Consider the following 17,372-nt stretch of genomic DNA (forward strand, 5'->3'; position numbering starts at 1 on the left):
TTGATCTTTGTATCGTTGGTCCCACAGATTTTATTAAAAAGATACGTTTCCATTCAAAATAAGGCACATACATAAGGCGGTACATTGAAAATGATTAAAGATGACTGGGCCAACTTTTTTTTAAATAAGCCCGTTTGCCCCTTGGGCACCATCTGCAAATAATTTGATTTTATCTTTAATTTCCTTTTCTTCGAAACCTTCATTTGACTGCATGTAACACTATCTCGGCCCTCAGTTTAAGTGATATGTTTGTGTTCAGACAATCTCATCCGACTCATTTCCTTTATTGCCATCCAGTGGCTCTTCATCGTAGACACGGCGGAAACCTCACTGTGTGCGTGCGTAATCATCTCGATTCATCACAGAAAGTGCTCCCCAGAAAGCTGATGATTACACACATTTTGTCAATAGTACATCACCGTGTGGCCATTTTGTGTCGTCAAGCACCGTATTTCAAGTGTCCTTGGCTCCATTCCTTCTGCATTGTTTAGTCAACATGGATTCATTAATCTGTAACAAGACACTTGCAGCCTTCAAGTCTTAGCGGCTCTTAGTAGTAATGCACTCTCCCGATGGTCCCCGTCCCCGATCCCAAGATGTCCGGCTGTCCGTTCCTCCAGATCTCCCGTATGATGCGCTCGCGCTCCTCCAGCCGCTGGGCCCTCTCCAGCTCCTCGGCCGAGGTGAACACGTTCAGCGTCCCGTCCGAGTGGTTGCTGTGGTTCCCGGCGGGGATCTCCGTGGTGACTGTGGAGGCGGCGGCGGCGAGCAAAGGGGACGGCGCTTCCACGTCGTCCCTCTCGTCGTCGTCTTCCTCGTCGTCGCTTTCCTGGTCCTCGTCGTCCCGCGCGTTTTTTTTCTCCAGCGTGGACGAGGCGGCGGCGAAGGCGGCGGTTCGGATGCGAGGCTTGCAGGAGATGCGGATGACCAGCAAGCAGAGAGTCAGAACCAGTCCGAAGCACACGCCCAGCACAAAGTACAGGCCGAAGCTCTCCGGATTGGCTGAAAAAGAGTTCAAAGACAGACTGTTAGCTTAGCGATACAGTATGTGAGCTCCACTCAAGACTCAAACGTGTTTGTAAAGGCTCGAGAAAGAAATGGCTGCAATATTGCCTCCACAAATGCAACTTACCCTTTATGTGCGCGTAAGCAGCGATACTGTTACTCAGGAGATCCATTTCCTTTTTCTTCACGTCCATGGTGGCGTCTTGAAAGCTACAGAACAGATAGACAACACACACGGTCGGTCGGTCGGTCGCTCGGACTTTTCAACGGCATGGCGAGACGACGGAACATTCCGTGACAAAGCCACGCGGAAGCCTTCGTGTGCCTGCGGGTGGGCAAGATGACGCCCACGAGGGTCAAACAAAAGCTCCACTGTGAGCTCCATGTAATGCATGGTCCACATGGCGGGCGCAGCCGGCCGCGCACTAACCCTCGGGCATGACGCAGCCCTCAAATGCAGGTTAAGGGTTCGTTTGCAGAGGGCCCGATGAAATGTGCAGGTGGTCCCAACATATAGGTTTCGGGGTTACAAACGTTACGTCATCAACTCGCACAGTTTCATATTTACGGATTGGTCCGGTGCAAATATCGACCGTAATTATGACTCGCTCGTCGACAAAATGGCAGTTTGATAAAGGGCTTGTATTGTCGACTTTAATCTCCTCTGCCTTAAAGCCACTTCCTAAAATTCCACTCCCTCGGTCCGATGACATCATAATGAAACTAAGATGAAAACGGGAGGTGGTTGCAATTCTCCTGGCTCATGTTAGCACCAACTTGTGGCCGGCGGCGAAAGAAAATAAAAAACATACGATGACGCAGCGCAAATGGCGTCCCGCTTTAACCTAAGTTGAACCACATGGCACCGAACCTTGCATAGGTAACACGCGTGGCTGAAAAATTGCACGGACGGCATGTTTATGTCTACGTTTACCTCCAAATTTCACCCGCTCACGACCTCGGCCAAAGATTTTTACGCTGATGTCAATGCCAAATGTGATGCGTGTCTTATTTGACTCATTTGGTGGTGGTGGTGGTGGGGGGGGGGGTTGAGGTCAGGGGGGTCCAAGCATCAAATCCACATATGTAGACCACATGTCATGTTGCTGGTGAGAGCAGGGTGGTAAACAGAAGACAGATGAAGCACTCACCACTAAATCAAAGGAGCAAGCCGTCTTCAGCGGCGGCAGCTCATGGTGTCCGTCCGGAGAATACTCGGAGATGGGAACAGATTTGCCAATCCTTTTTTTGTGCCTCGACGCTGGCCGGCGGCTTGTGATCTTTGGTCCTCAGGCTCCACAGTTCATTTGGTAACCCTGAGGCAAGAGCAAACACACACACACACACAGTCGTCAAGCCGCATTAGATCCAGAGTCGCTGACGCGGCCGCAGTGCAAACAGTAGGCGGACTGCAGCGTTCACGTTTCCCAGTGACTCCATGGCAAAAAAAATCGGTCCAGGGTCGAACGACATGTGAACGAGGCCCACTGGGATTCCGATCGTGCTTCTGTCTTTGTCTTCAAATTGAAAATGGATTCATGCTTGTCTCAATGAGGCTAGGAATCATTTCCAAACAGTAAAGGAAGTCGAAGAGTTTAACAACCTGTCACATTTGGAAGGCCAAATATTCAAGTGACAGGCTGTTAAACTTGGCAGCGGTCGAAACACTTCAACGGGAATACCAATGACCGGGAGTTTAGGACCCATGCTGGGAGTGCATGAGTGCCATTTAAAAGAAAAAATACCATCTGATGAAGGTTTAGCGATCTGAGCCCGACTGCGGCCGACTGCAATAAAAGACACCAACTTTAGCGACCTGGTTTTTCAATTAAAGTTCCTTCTCCGGCGCCCCCTAGGGAGCAAAAAGGCCTCGCTACTAATCCACCCTCCATTAAGCAAAAGCAGACCAAGAAGGCATGATTAAACTGAGATCGTTGCTTTTGTTTCAAGGGTAATAAAGTCGCCGAGTGCGGAATTGTTCAAGGTCAACGGTAAGGGTTGCTTGCACACTTTGGCTGGAACGAAGACTCCGAGGCGGACCACAGGGGATCCCTTTCCAAGGCATCGCATTACTAATCACACCACCGTGTTGTTTTGTGGTGTTTTGCTTTTTACTGCTAGGCTAAATTATGAACAGAACCGATCCTCCCCGATCTGGATTTACGCTCAAGCGTGCGTGCCAAGTTTGCTTGGCTATTACAAACACTGGCCGCTTTACAACAATCCCGTCGTTAGAAGCGCAGTAAAGCCTTTAGCGCGCTCTCCATAGCCTGCATTGTTGCGGAATGCTGAGTGCTGCAAAAAAAAAGAGCAAATGTTGTTGTCTTCTGGGAAGAACGTAACAGTTGGCCTCTTTCACGCAGAGATCCTGCAGTCGTGGCGTTTTACGCGGAATTCAGCCAAAGTGGGGAGGTTGCCTTAACTGCAGTGATGTTAGCCTTCCATGCTACCAAAACGAAAAAATGTTGTTGTCGTTCGTCTTCTGGGAAGAACGCAACAGCTTTCACGCAGGAATCCTGCAGTCAGTCGTGACGTTTTACACGGAATCCAGCAAAAGTGGGGATGTTGCCGTAACTGCAGTTGGAAGTTTTGTGGTTGGCGCTTGGACTGGAGGCTCCCATGCCATTAATATCCGTTCCTATTTTGGGTTCCCGCAGGCCTATCGGCTTGTTTTTTCCGAGCTTCATATCCTAAAGTGGAACACGCAAGCGTCCCTTTTCCTGTCAGTGTTGACAAGCCAAATAAAAAGAATAGCCTTAGGTTTGATGGGAGTTCAACTCGCAAAAAGACATGGCTTAACTTCCACAAAATGTTTTGTTCACACCCCAGGAAGAAAAGAGGAAGCGCTATTTTTATCATCCGGGTATTGTTTGCTATCAAGGATGGTCAGGCTGAGCCATCCATCCAGCCAGCCGTCCATAGTTTTGTGAGCATGCTAAAACAACAACGGCTCTGTCATCCAGGACTTCAGCCTCCTAAGCTGAGACCAATAATTTATCCAAGGCCTCCTCAAATGCACTGAAGCAACGAAGAAGTTGGAACTCCTTTGGAATTCACGTCGGGAGTCCAAACGCTTGACGCGTGCACTCGTGAAATTAGATCAGCAGTGTCCGTGTTATTTCTTCATTTTAATAGCACAGAGAACCACCATCGATACTTTGGGCATCTGGAATTTCCATACGGCCACGACAGCGCTTTCTGCGCAAAGCCGACTATAAATAGACTTTCATTCGTCAAAAGCGACGTGTCCGATCGTGAACATCCTGTGTCATCGCGACGTGTCCGATCGTGGAAGCCGAGGTGAAAATTGACAACATCCTGTGTCATCCCTCGTTCCCGCTTTGATTCCACGGCAGCCGCAGAAGGAAAACTCGGGATGCAGAATGGTCCTATAATTGCTACGTGTAAAGTTTTAAAGCTCGACATGCCCATCCGTCCACTTGTCATTTTCATTCCTGACAGCGATGGACAATTGCAAGATTTGAATGAAGCTAACACGCATGGGGTTTTCTTTTTTGTGTGTGATTATTCTGTAAAATCAAGTTCCCACTGCAGGCCAGGCCATGCAAGGCCTTCCAGGCTGTTGCGTTTGGATATGGGACAGGTATGTGGTTGACCCCCCCTCTCCAACCAGACCGAGGTCACGGCAGACTTTCAAACAATCTTATACGTACTACGTACTTTGATTTAGTGACAGAGAGCTAACCTTTGGCTAAATATTTGGAAACAAGCGCATCCGTGTTCTTAAGCGTACCATCGCATGGAGATAAGGACGGCAAATCCCAAATACTACGTACGGTGGAATCACTCAAGTCAAACACCAAAGGGGGCAATTTGGAATGCAACCACCAAAAGGCAAATTCCACTCTAAAGTGGTTGCCGGTCAATCACAGGGCGCATCTCCAGACCATTCACAGTTTCCAAATGGACCTTCCAGGTTTCACGAGAGAAATTGTCACATGCAATACAATGAGGGCGGTGTATCTGGGATAGGTTTCTATTCATAAGGTTTGTTTTCCCAGCTGCAAAAGTTGCCGTTAAAAACTTGAGTGGGTGTGAATCGAAGGCCGCGTGTTTGCTCAGCTCTCGGACTTTGACGCGATTCCACTCCAAGCCGTCACGTTCGATATTTGATCGAAAAAGAACATTATTTGGGGGGGGGGGGAAGAGTAAACATGGATGTGCGCCAGCCTTGAAACTTTTCCATAAAACATAGCCTTGTAAAATCAAGACGCCAGCGTGACGCCAGTTTCTTTCGCAGTCCCAAATCAATTTCCTCGTGTCGTGGGGGAGGGAGGGAGGGAGATAGGGAGAGAGGGAGGGAGGGAGAGAGGGAGAGAGGGAGAGAGGGAGAGAGGGAGGGAGGGAGGGAGGGGGCAACCACAGAGCAGCGCTTGTCCCGCGTGTTCTGCGAGCCCTGGCAGGTAATGGGAGGGTAATGGAGATGTGCGATGGCGCTGGGGGTTAGGGCAAGTGCTTAATGGCGCCCAGATGTTCTCCTGATACGAAGCAGAGCCAGCGTCCGTGCTTTCGTACGGAAATCGCAAGCCGGCTCATTTGATAACTGTTTGCACGTGCAAAAACTGGTCAATGAAGCTAGCAAGTAGCGGATTGTCCAAAATCCTGGCATGCCTTTTGAGACTTTCTGCACGTTGCGACGCATTCCTGATGAGCGTCGGCCTTCGGATCATCGAGCGCTGATCTCATCCGCTACATCGATCTCGGACGCCGTCCAACACGCTGTATCAATTAAAGGGCCGCGGCCGCCGCCTATTGGCCCGTGACACGCAACACGTGTTTGCAGTTTTCTGTGCCGTCTCCTTGAGGGTCTTCGATTGGAAACAATACTGGGAAAAGGGCAATTTTGAAAAGCGCTGTCCATTTTGTCACAACGTTAAGAACGCCAAGCCATGTCATTTGATACAGGAAACCAAAATGATGTCGGTGGATTCAGAGATGAGACAAACATTTCCGCCTTGGTGACTCACTTTTGGACGTAAAATGACAAATACGTACTTCTGAAATTGCATATGATGGAGGAGCCCCATTTCACAAATCAGTCGGACCTGACTGGACATGCTCGCTCCCATTGCTTAGTAACTCAAATCATCAGCATGCCGTCTTGACTTGGCAGAACTTTCTGACTGGCGGGCGGGCAGGACTTTCAACAAGTATCCCCGATCGGTACACGAGCTAAAAAAAAAAGGAGCGGCGCTAACAAGCATCCTCGGGACAAACGAAGACAAGACTGATGGATGGCTTGGCGGGGCTTCGGATTGATTGTTGGGAGGTGAATAGCTCGGGGGGGGGGGGGGTCACGCAGGAGTCAACGGAGGGGGTCACCCAAACACGCCTTGACGCTTGTCCTGTTATCAGCCTTATCTGATTGACTGGAGGAGCTCCACCATTAAAGGAAATATTGGCCTCGGAAAAGGCTTATATTCATTGATGTCTGTGATACTACATTTGCAGTTTGTAAAAAAATAAAAAATGAAAAGGATGGCAGGCAGCGGACCAGTCGCCCGCCCGCCCGCCCGCACCGCATCGGAGTCGGTTTTCATGGCTTTGGCGCCACTTTGTTTGCATTCCAAGTGACAAGTCATCATTCACCACAATGAGCAGCGTGCAGCTGCGCAGGAAAAGCCGTAGCCGGCCGGCCGGCCGGCCGGCGGGCCCAGCGCAAAACGCTGCCTCAGCACGCGTGCTCGCTCACAACACAAACTTAGCAATGAGCGGACGGCCGGCGGTCGACTGGGTCAGCCCTGCACGCTCAGCGCAAATCATCAAAGGTGAGGCAGGATTTTAGACACAAGCACCTTTTGTTAGCTATCGAAACAAAAAGGGGGAGCATTCAAGTCAAGAATGTTTTGTTTAGCTTGGAAATAGTGCCACAGACAGTTTGATGGAGGAGCAAAAGTACTCACCGGCGTGTCCAGCTAAATCACGTCCAAGGCAAACGCTCCAGAGAGCTTCAAGAACGACATGCTTGCCTCCAAAACATCACAAGCGAGCAGCCCTGAGCGTTTCCCTGCTGGCTGGCTGGCTGGCTGGCTGGCTGGCTAGCTGGCTTTGCCACTGTGCTTCAAATCGTCAAGATTGCATGAGCGAGTGTGTGTGTGTGTGTGAGTCTGGGAAGAGGTGGTAACTTCCTCCCCAAGTTGGAGGCTGACTAACAAGACTTCTCTCTCCTCCTCTCTCCTGGCTCGGAGTCCACCAGAGCAGGAAAAACTGTCATACTATCCCCCCTACGTTGGACTCCGGCAGGGGGGGGGAAGAAAAAAAAAAAGGAACAGCCTAAAATGGTCAAGCAAATCAGAGAGGGAGGGGGGGGGGTATATTTGGTGTATTAGCAAGAAAGAAACAAGCTGAGGCCTGTAATGAACGATTAACAAATATCGAGTGACCAAACAGCAATCACATGGTCCGTTGATTGAATGGGAAACTTGCCAAAGGCTGTGTTTTAGGTTTTCTGTGACTTCCATTGTGTGACGGCGTGTCCCAATACTTTTGTCCATCACCTGTTTGTCTCCAAAGCTCTTGAAAAAAGATGAAACTAGAAAGTCAAGGTATGAATGGTGCTAATGATTTTGGCAAGAGTTGATTAGAACCTTTTTGGTTATTGGCAGCGTAGGATGGAAAATGTACTTCAAATGGCTTGTGTGAAATTCAACGAGCAAATCCATCTTTTTTCACACTCTCCATTCAACGTAACAGTGGTGTTGATTTCAAATCCATCTCTTTGAATACAAAGTAATAGACATCTTACAAAAAGAACTTTTGGTGCCAGCCAGCCAGCCAGCCAACATTTACATCGACTTGGGTTCAAGTAGAATAAAAGTCACATTGCCACTCTTTTGACAAATGGAGACTATAAACGTCCTTGGCAGTGAACGACTCAAGTATTGCATTCTATGTACTATGTCTGGCCATTTTTGGGGGGTTTGTTTTTGGGATGTTGACACGATGGTTGGAGTCTTCCAAATAGTAAAACTATAGCACAGTGAGTCATTCTGTGATCAGTAGCGCGATTGGCCCTGAAGCAGATTTATCACCGAGGTCAAGCCGGAGGAGGGCGGATATGCAACAGAGAAGAAAGAAAGGAAGTTCCCGCCAAGAAGAGGAGCTGAGAATGAATCTTCACAAGTAACGAGAGCGCTCTAATTACAGGGAACTTTTCCAGACAAAAGAGAAGCAGCTTGCCCTTTAGCGTTCGCCCCGATAAGCGGCGGCGTGGCATGGCGTGGCGTACAGCAAGGAGCCCACCAATGCGGAGGCCCCCTCCGCAGGTGGGAGATTTAAACAAGATACGAGATGATTGAGAGAGAGGAAATGAAATGCTCGGGAGGCTGATCAAATTCCCGTCCGTGCATGGCTGATGAGAACGTGAGGAAAGGCTGATCCCATCTGCCGTCAAGCAGAAACGGATGGATGGATGGATGGATGGATGGATGGATGGATGGATGGATGGATGGATGGATGGATGGATGGATGGATGGATGGATGGATGGATGGATGGATGGATGGATGGATGGATGGATGGATGGATGGATGGATGGATGGATGGATGGATGGATGGATGGATGGATGGATGGATGGATGGATGGATGGATGGATGGATGGATGGATGGATGGATGGATGGATGGATGGATGGATGCATGGATGGATGGATGGATGGATGCATGGATGGATGGATGGATGGATGGATGGATGGACGGAGTTGCTCAATAAATGCAATTTTGGCATTTCCCACTTGGAAAAAAAAAATGGCCGCTCGCAAGTCAGTTGTAAAACTGCACATTTGACAAGCTAAAGACATTTTTCTCCCCTGTTTTGTCCCATTTGGACAGTGGCTTTTTAAGATCCAGTAGTGGCCTTGGTCATGCGCCGACGGCTGCAATGGGTTAAATGAAAAACACTGGCCGCTTCTATCCAAATGCAAACACGTGTTTCCGGACAACCTTGGCTTACATCCAGCGACAATTAACTTATGAGCCCCAGAACGGGGAGTGACAAGGAAAACGAGTCCAAAATGTTTCTTTGATGAGAATGTCCTTGGAAAGAAATTGTCGGCGGATGGATGGCTCCTCCACACCAGCGCAAGAGAAAAAAGCCCAAAGCAAACAAAACACATGTCTTTGGCGCTGGTGCCGTCCGTCTCATGTCATTAAAAAGCAGAGAGGAGGCATCGGCCAGGAGATCTTTACAGGACAGACACATGGGATTTGGAAGCAGGGAACTCCCGTAGACGCAATCATAAGCTCTTCTCCATCTGCGTGTCGGGACCATCAGAAACAGCGCGTCAAAGCTAAATGTGTCAAGGCGCAATTTTGAACACATCTCCCACACACTGAGCAGTCATGAAGCCTCAAAAAGACAAAAGCTCCGGACGTGGACGGCGTATGTTTAAAAGGTTTAAATTCTTTGGAAGGTGCCAATCTGATTTGAAGCGTTTGGGCCTTGGATGGATGGATGGATGGATGGATGGATGGATGGATGGATGGATGGATGGATGGATGGATGGATGGATGGATGGATGGATGGATGGATGGATGGATGGATGGATGCATGGATGGATGGATGGATGGATGGATGCATGGATGGATGGATGGATGCATGGATGGATGCATGGATGGATGCATGGATGGATGGATGGATTCAGAGTCATTAGACATCAAAGCAAATGTTGTCCCAGGAAAGATCTTTCACGTTTGGCATCAACCTTTCAAACGGCATCTAAAGAGCCTTGAGCGCTCATGTTGGCCGAGCGTGAAAAGAAAGTGGCACTGCCATTTGGAACGCTTGAATATGACAGGGCCAACACTTGCACTGGGTCCATTTGGAAGCAAGACACCAGCCAAGGGCCAGACTAGCAATTATGCACGCCTCCCACAAGCTGCGACGACTTTTGTTTGCGCGAGCCCAGCGGAACTCACTCGGAAGGCGGCTGAAAGCAGCTGCCGAGTGTCTTTTCGCCGGCAGGCATATTTCCGCTTTGGCCGCAGTCCTTTGTCTGGTTCGGACACTCGTCTCTCGGTCTCATTGAAAACACAAACAATTGACCGTCCAAAGGGCCACAGATATTTGGAGAGGATGAAACAAAGAATTCAGCTAGGGCTTCGCACCAGAACCTGGTGGCACACCGCACATGCTAAAAAGAAACATTATCACTGCGCTGAAGCTTTTCGGGTCTTTCCACTTGAACATTTGGCAATAGAACGTTACTTTGGATGAGGGTTGAGGCCCTCCCGTTAATGACACTGCCGTTCAAAATCATTTTGTCCAATTCATGATGTACATCGCAAACCATGATGCCAAAAGTGTTGAATATCATTTGAGCCTCAACTTGTTCATTGCCAGCAGACTTCCTCAGATGGCCATCTGTTTCAGTTCAATTCCACTGTTTTCCGAGCTTGGAACATTCTCCGTTCATTCATCAGGAGTAGAACAAGGGATGGTTTTGCCGAAAAACACTCGTTTCTGCAGAGCAAAGCTTTTTTTGTAAAAAGACAAACAAGATCCAGTCTCATTTGAATACGTAGCTGGCACTGAGTTGTCACGACACGGCCGAGAACGCCGGCTCGCGCCTTTGCGGCTTGTTTCACGGATCCCGTGTTCTCATCCCAATCTTCACGGCTTGAATCATCATTTATCGCCACCTTTTTGTCACTGTAAGGAGTCACTTGTTAGAACGCCACATTCCGCCTCGTGCCTGCCTGCCTGCCTGCCCGCGAGCTATTTTCTGGCAAATGTCTGCTTGCCGAGAGCATCCGGTGACCGTTTTCATCGGGCTCAACAAAAGATGTTTTTTCCCCAGTCCACGTCGGGGTTAACTAAGTGCATGGGTTCCAAACCCAAAGAACCTTCCTGTAGAGCCTGGGTCTTTTGTCGTTCCCTCCTGCAATCAGCGTAAACGCATCCAGACGGGGAGAAATGAGCATCCACACACCCTCCCACGCACTTGCGCTAAAAATACAAGCTGCTATTTACGAGTGCTGAGAGACAAATTCAAGTGAACTGGAGCCTTCCACACAACGCAACTCAGACAAATGGGCCTGTTTTCGCCTCTGCCTCCAACGACATGAGCGAGCAGGTCATCGGATTTAATAGCACGCTCGCACGCACAGCAGCTGATGCCGAGTCGAGCCCCGGTTGCCGGTCGGCACCGAGGGGGGAGCGAGCGAGCGCGTGTCAAAGTGCAGGTTTTACCTGACAGCGCATTCCCCCGGAGGACAGGACCTGACAGGCCGGCGGGAGAGCCAAAGGAACCAGATGTGAGTTTCAGGCGTGTAAAACACAACATTTGGGGGGGAACAAAGGAATGGGACCTTGACTGTCAAAAGCCATTAACCCGTCTCGGCAGAATCCAGCACCAGCAATGAGCTCATGAAACACTCATACCCTGCTGATATCAGGACTAGTCGAATCGATTCATATGAAACGTGATGGTAGTTGAAATATCACATGAGGTTGACTGAACACAAAAACAGCACACACAATAAATGTGAGGCTTTTGTGTTGACTTCTTTCAGCGAGCCAGGCAGGTGGGCGGGCGGGCGGGCGGTCGAGCAGGCAGGTAGGCAGGCAGGCAGCCACGCAGGCAGGCATATGCTTCTTGCCCCCCTGAAGCTTAAGCCCCCATGTAATCGTTCAACACTTGTGAACTTCCTGTCACCACCCTGCCAACTTGTTCCTTTCCCTGCCTCCCTGCCTCCCTCCCTCTCTACATCCCTCCCTCCCTCCCTCCCTCCTTCCTTCCTTCTCTCGCCGCTGCTTGGGAATTGTTGACTCACGGTCGAGTGAAACAACACTTCAGGGTCGGGAGATGTCCATCATCTGCACGGCGGCGACTGCAGCCCGGCCCGGCCCAGCCCGGAACAAACCCCTGCGGTTGTGGTCGACAGGCGTCCGCACTTGGGACAACAAACTGGCCAAAGCGGGGCTAGCGGAGACACTATTGGCATTTGCAAAGGTCAAAGAGTAGTACGTAAATGAAAAGAGACTGGAAAGAGCCCATCTCGCCAACCTGGAGACGACTTGGTGACTTGATGGCAACCGGATGTCTCCCCCACATGGAATGGAGGCTAGCTCGGTTGCCAGGGAGTTGAGGGGAAATACAAACATTAGTTTTTTCCAAAAGCAAGACCTCCGAACAAGCCCTTGCTCAGAGTAATTCGGTCCGCTAGGTCTCCTGGACTCTAGCCGGCTTGACAGGGATTTGACGTACCCAGAAACTTGTCGGAGACTTTTTCCACGTCTAGACCAGAGACATCGTGGAGGCGAATTGTAGCCGCTACGTCTCCTAGAGACGAGCCGGGTTGACAGGGAGTTGTGTTATCCCGAGACCTTTTTGAGAGTTTTTCAAGTCTCCAGGTCTCGGGGATTGGGGCGACATCTCCGCCAGGTCTCTGAGAACTGCTCAGGACCAAAAAGGCATCGCAGAAACATCCTTTCTGTTTCAAAAAGACGTCTAAGTCAAGAATGCGACTGAATCTGCTTTGCCGGGCTGCACGTCCCTTCAAACACTTGACGTCTGTCACCGTCTCCACCTTCGGAAATATAAGACAATTTAACGTAGCGTTCAAAAGTGATGGGAAAACACCCCAAAATGAAGTGAAGTGAAATGAATGGGTTCCCACTTTTGGTTGCATTTCAAATCCAGAAAAACCACTTTTGTACATTCAAACTCATTTGCTACCATTGACAAGCATACGTGACCTAACCTTACTGACGCTCGACTTCCAGTAGATGGCAGTGAAGCACCATTTTCGGTACAGATCAGCCAAGGCGAAAAGTGTTTACTCAAATGTTCGACTTTTCTTGGACCTTGTATCAGTCTCAGCTTTAAAGAATGCTAACGACCAAACCCATTGTCCTTTTTGCATTCTTAGGTCCGTCCGAGTGACTCACGGTTCTGTCACCCGGCGGACCAGAAATAGTTTGGCGCAGCCACTGATGTTTATGCTGGCGTCCTCGTGAACAAGTTCACGCGAGGACGTAGCTGAGGAGAGAACAAACCGGCGAAGGATCCCCAAGTCTTGGATTGAATGTGGGCGACTTAAAAAGATGACATGTGCGTGTGTGTATGGAGAACAATAAACATGAGCAGCGTGTTCAAGGCTAAACACAGAGGACACTTTGGATTCAGCTGCACAAACACTGCAAACACTGCTCGCAAGCACGCCATCTTCCTTCAAGCCAGAAGCGTAGCGACGTTGAGCAACGTCTGACCTTTTTCCAAGGCCCAAACGGCTTTTTGCTGTCTGCACTCAATTCTAACAGAAAGAGATGCTATCTGTGTAATATTCAGACTTTATCCGTGTTGTTTCAGCACACAAGGCCGTGCGCCACTTCCAGCCAAGGAACTAGACTGTATTCTTTGGTTGCATTTTCCCCCTCAGTCATGATCTGGAGGGAAAGGGTAGGCTGCAGTTTGGAACGCTCAAAGTGCCTCCGCCTTGCTGTTAAGCATCACTGGCAAAGCCCATTCTTCTCTTATTCTCCGAGCTGTACATTTTGCGCCCTGACTGATAGCAGAGTGTGAAGGCAGGCGGCGCATTTGGATTCAACAGCTGCGGAAGGTAAACAAAGCGGATCTGAGGAAGCCAAAGTACGGGTACGGCCGACCTTATCGCAACCGCCTTACGACATCTATTGGCTTTCCTTATCGGCTCAGATTGGATGCTTGGGATTACAACCAGAGAGTCCCTCCTTCAAAAAAATACGAGACCACTAAACATTCAGATATAGTACGTCAATAAGGATGCGTGGTACCGTTAAATAGAACACCGCACGGGCGATAACTCAAACGGTTGACACGCAGGCTGATGTCCTTCCCAGAGCAAAAATGGATTTGGCCTTTGTGAGGACCTGATTTTCAAAGATCCCTTTTCCAGTTCACCATCTCCCGTTTGGATCGTCAAGACAAAAAAAAGCAGAAGAAAGAACAGCCTGACAACAAAATCAAGTGGTGTCGCTCAAAAGTAGAAGAAAATACGGCCTGACGACAAGCTTCCAGTATGCTTTTCTGCTCAACGCTCCCCCACACGCAAATATGAAGCAGCTAACCCGACCACAAACCCAAATGGGACGGCGCCCAAGCCCCAACCCGGAGGAATTCACGTTAAGCAGTAGTTTGGGCCAGACGTGTCGAATCTTGGCACCACCAAGGGGAGTCACGGTCGGCTCCGAGCGCAGTAAGTGGCACTCCACCCGGGCCCGGCCACGAGAATGAAAGGCCGCATGGGGTGTTTGTCGCTCAGAATTGGCTCGGGCAGCTTTTAATGAGCACGTCTCCGGTGCCGGGGGAGGAATGCAAAAATAGACATTTCAGTCCGGATTGCAGGTCGGCGCTTGTTGCCGCGTCGCGCTCGTCTCGTTATTATGGCAACAGAGCGTAAACGGCAATTCGGTCACGGCTGGCGCTTGTCAGTTTGGGTGCCGCATCAAAGTCCGGAAGGGAAACGGCGGGCTTTTCATACCGCAATTTGCAGGAGACAACCTGAAATGGGAGATTAGAAGGGACGTGGAAATGCGCCTTGATTAGGGTCGAGAATATTGACCTCAGCAGCGGAGCAAAGAGCATTTGATCGCCATCAGCAGATGCCGCTCGGCCGATTGCATTTATTTAGCGGCGCAATAAATGTCAAAGCCAGTCTGTTGATTTGCGTATACTCAGAGTTAGAGCCTATTTCATATGATTGATTAGTCTTTGTACATTGATACACAGTTTCAATACTGACATGATCAACATGAAGCAAAAACATTGTCTCAAGCATTCTTCTTGTCAGAAAGGTTGAAAGATGACATTCATTACAACCAAGCGCAAGATTACAGTCGCATCGAAACTGTCTGCTGCTGCCAGCCTGCCCGCCCGCCTGCCCGCCTCCCTTCCACCCCCAAGGATGCACTTTTTCAATTTGAAACAAAATCTCCCCAAAGATAGACGTGGGGTTTTCCCCACATGCTTGGAATTTGTTTTTTTACGACACCACATCCGCAAATGTTCCTTTCATCCAGATGAGACCTCTTAAGTTGAAGGCTGCCGAGGTTCTGTGATTTGGAATTGGATTTCTTGGGAAACAAAGTCAGGCTCAATTCAACCACACTTTTTAAGATTTTTCTTTCCTTTATGATCGAGGACCTGCTTCATGTGGAGAGAGCCTTGAGATGAAATCCAGTGCTTTCGAAAGGGTCAAATGGACTTGACTGTGCTGAGTGGGCACATCTGAGACTTATTCCAACCAGCAATGACAGCGGCATTTTTTTTTTCTCCGCAGGCCTCTGTCCTGGCCTGCCCTGACCTGCCCTGGCCTGGCCTGGCCTGGCCTGGCCTGGCCTGGCCCGGCCGTAGCGGAATGTGCACCGTTCCATTGGATTCTGTCGGGTTTGCTGCAAGAGCAGCATAGGCGCACAATAGAGCTGAGGAGCAGACAGTCAATAAATCAGTTGTAAACAAACGGGAAGTCACTCAACTAACTGAAAGCCAAATGTCATTTAAATACATTAACCATCATCGTCAAGCCTAAATTCTAGCGTCAATAGGATTTCAAGTGAAGTGCATTCAGCCTCTCTAATAACGTGGAATGTTTGGAATATTTCCAATCAAAGAACAGGAAAGCAAATTCCCATTTGGGGAGAAAACACATGCAGCTGCTCTGTTTCAAGGGACGGCAGGCAGGCAGGCAGACTGAATGAAGAAAAACATCAGCAGAACATCTGTCATCTCTACAGTACGCCTGCCAACCGTCAGTCCAGTCCTGCACGTCGGAACCGGCTCCTTGCACACACACGCACACACGCACACACACACACACACACACACACGCACGCACGCACGCACACACACACACACACACACACACACACACACACACACACACACACACACACACACACACACACACACACACACACACACACACACACAGGTCTCCTTGTTCACCTGGCATGCCCAACAAGAGCTCCCATTGACAAATTTGACGGGGTCGCCCTCCTGGACGTGGAAGCAGATGTTCAAGGTTAGCGGGATGGATTTGTTTCACTCATTTTCAGACTGATTGACAGATAGTGAAAGAAGAAGGGACAAAAAAGGTAGTCATTCCCTACAGACCGAAATAACTCCATTCGCCTGGGTTCCATAAAACGAACAAAGTCCAAAGCTCCCCAACACACAGCAAAAAATGAAATATCCATCCGAAAGTATTCTCATCAAGTTTTTACATGATTCTTTTCCCAAGATTTCATGCAAAAACTGCAACGTCACCAAAAACCGAGAATCTGTTGATCAACTTTGGTACTAAAAGGCCTCGAGGTGCTTTTCACATCCACTTTCTTTGTCATCGGCAATAACGGCAGGCAAAATGAAAAATGAGTGTGGCCAAAATGAAAAACGAGTCCCGAATTATTATGATTATTATCGTAACAGCTGTTTGTCTGCTTAGCGCCTTGGAAATGGACTGTAAGTGCATTCAGCGGTATTGTCACAATGCTGCGATTCTCATCTTTGAGGAGCCAGGCAACTATCATTCATATTCAGCATATCAGCTGCAAAAAATATGTTACCCCCCCGACATTTGGGAGCGAATGAATTCCCATGAATTCTAATGGATATTACATGCCGTCAAGTTGTAGTTGACTGCAACTCCCAATGCTGTCTACCTCATTTTTAAGGCAGCTATAATTCATAGTTGGCTCAAACTGTATTTTCTTTTTCCCGTGGTCACACAGGAAATTCATTCTAAATAAATGACCTTGTGTTTCATTGGCACTGCAGCCAAAAGTGAGTAGCTGACCCAAATAAGGAGAAAGTCAACAAAAAAATGAATGGATGGATGGATGGTACTGTAATATAGGAACTAGAACTATGAACTTCCTTTTTTGGGTCCGCTTGGATATTGGATCTATTTAATTTGACATCCAGGTGGATGTCTGTCACCAGAATGCACAACAACAAGAAAGCTCTCCAGGGATATGAGGCACCAACATTGCAGATGCGTGACGTACTTGGAGCCGAGGTTCTTTTCTAGGCTCAGCTGCTCGGGCCTCATCCCCGTGTACATATCGTTAGGTGCTAAATGGTTCAAATCAATACAAAATACAAGAACAACTTATTCAGAAATTAAACTCAGTATCATGAAACTATTGAAGCATTAATCACTAAATTACATCAAATTTAAGCACTGAATGATTTTGACCTTTGCAGTCCCATGAAGCTGTACTATTGAATTTCATGTAATCGTAAATACAATATATACTGACTAAAGAGTTACCAACCAAAGACCGAAAAAATCAAATGAAAGGATAATTTGAGAAACCCCGCCACCTGCTGGCCAAGAGTAAGACTTGCAAACACCAAACAACACAAGTC

At 48.8% G+C, this 17,372-nt stretch overlaps 1 protein-coding gene across 1 annotated transcript; it reads right to left on the minus strand.

Annotated features, from left to right (window-relative positions):
* On the minus strand, positions 1 to 7,231 carry eva1ba (eva-1 homolog Ba (C. elegans)). Its single transcript, XM_061290195.1, has 4 exons — positions 6,930 to 7,231; positions 2,157 to 2,321; positions 1,133 to 1,215; positions 1 to 1,002 (listed from the first exon to the last, which is right to left on the minus strand). Exons 3-4 carry the CDS (start codon positions 1,197 to 1,199, stop codon positions 551 to 553), a joined length of 519 nt encoding a protein of 172 aa, XP_061146179.1. The 5' UTR covers positions 1,200 to 1,215; positions 2,157 to 2,321; positions 6,930 to 7,231; the 3' UTR covers positions 1 to 550.
* Between the last annotated feature and the right edge of the window lie 10,141 nt (positions 7,232 to 17,372).

The sequence above is a fragment of the Syngnathus typhle genome, linkage group LG10 (genome assembly GCF_033458585.1).
Source record: "Syngnathus typhle isolate RoL2023-S1 ecotype Sweden linkage group LG10, RoL_Styp_1.0, whole genome shotgun sequence".
Classification (NCBI taxonomy): domain Eukaryota; kingdom Metazoa; phylum Chordata; class Actinopteri; order Syngnathiformes; family Syngnathidae; genus Syngnathus; species Syngnathus typhle.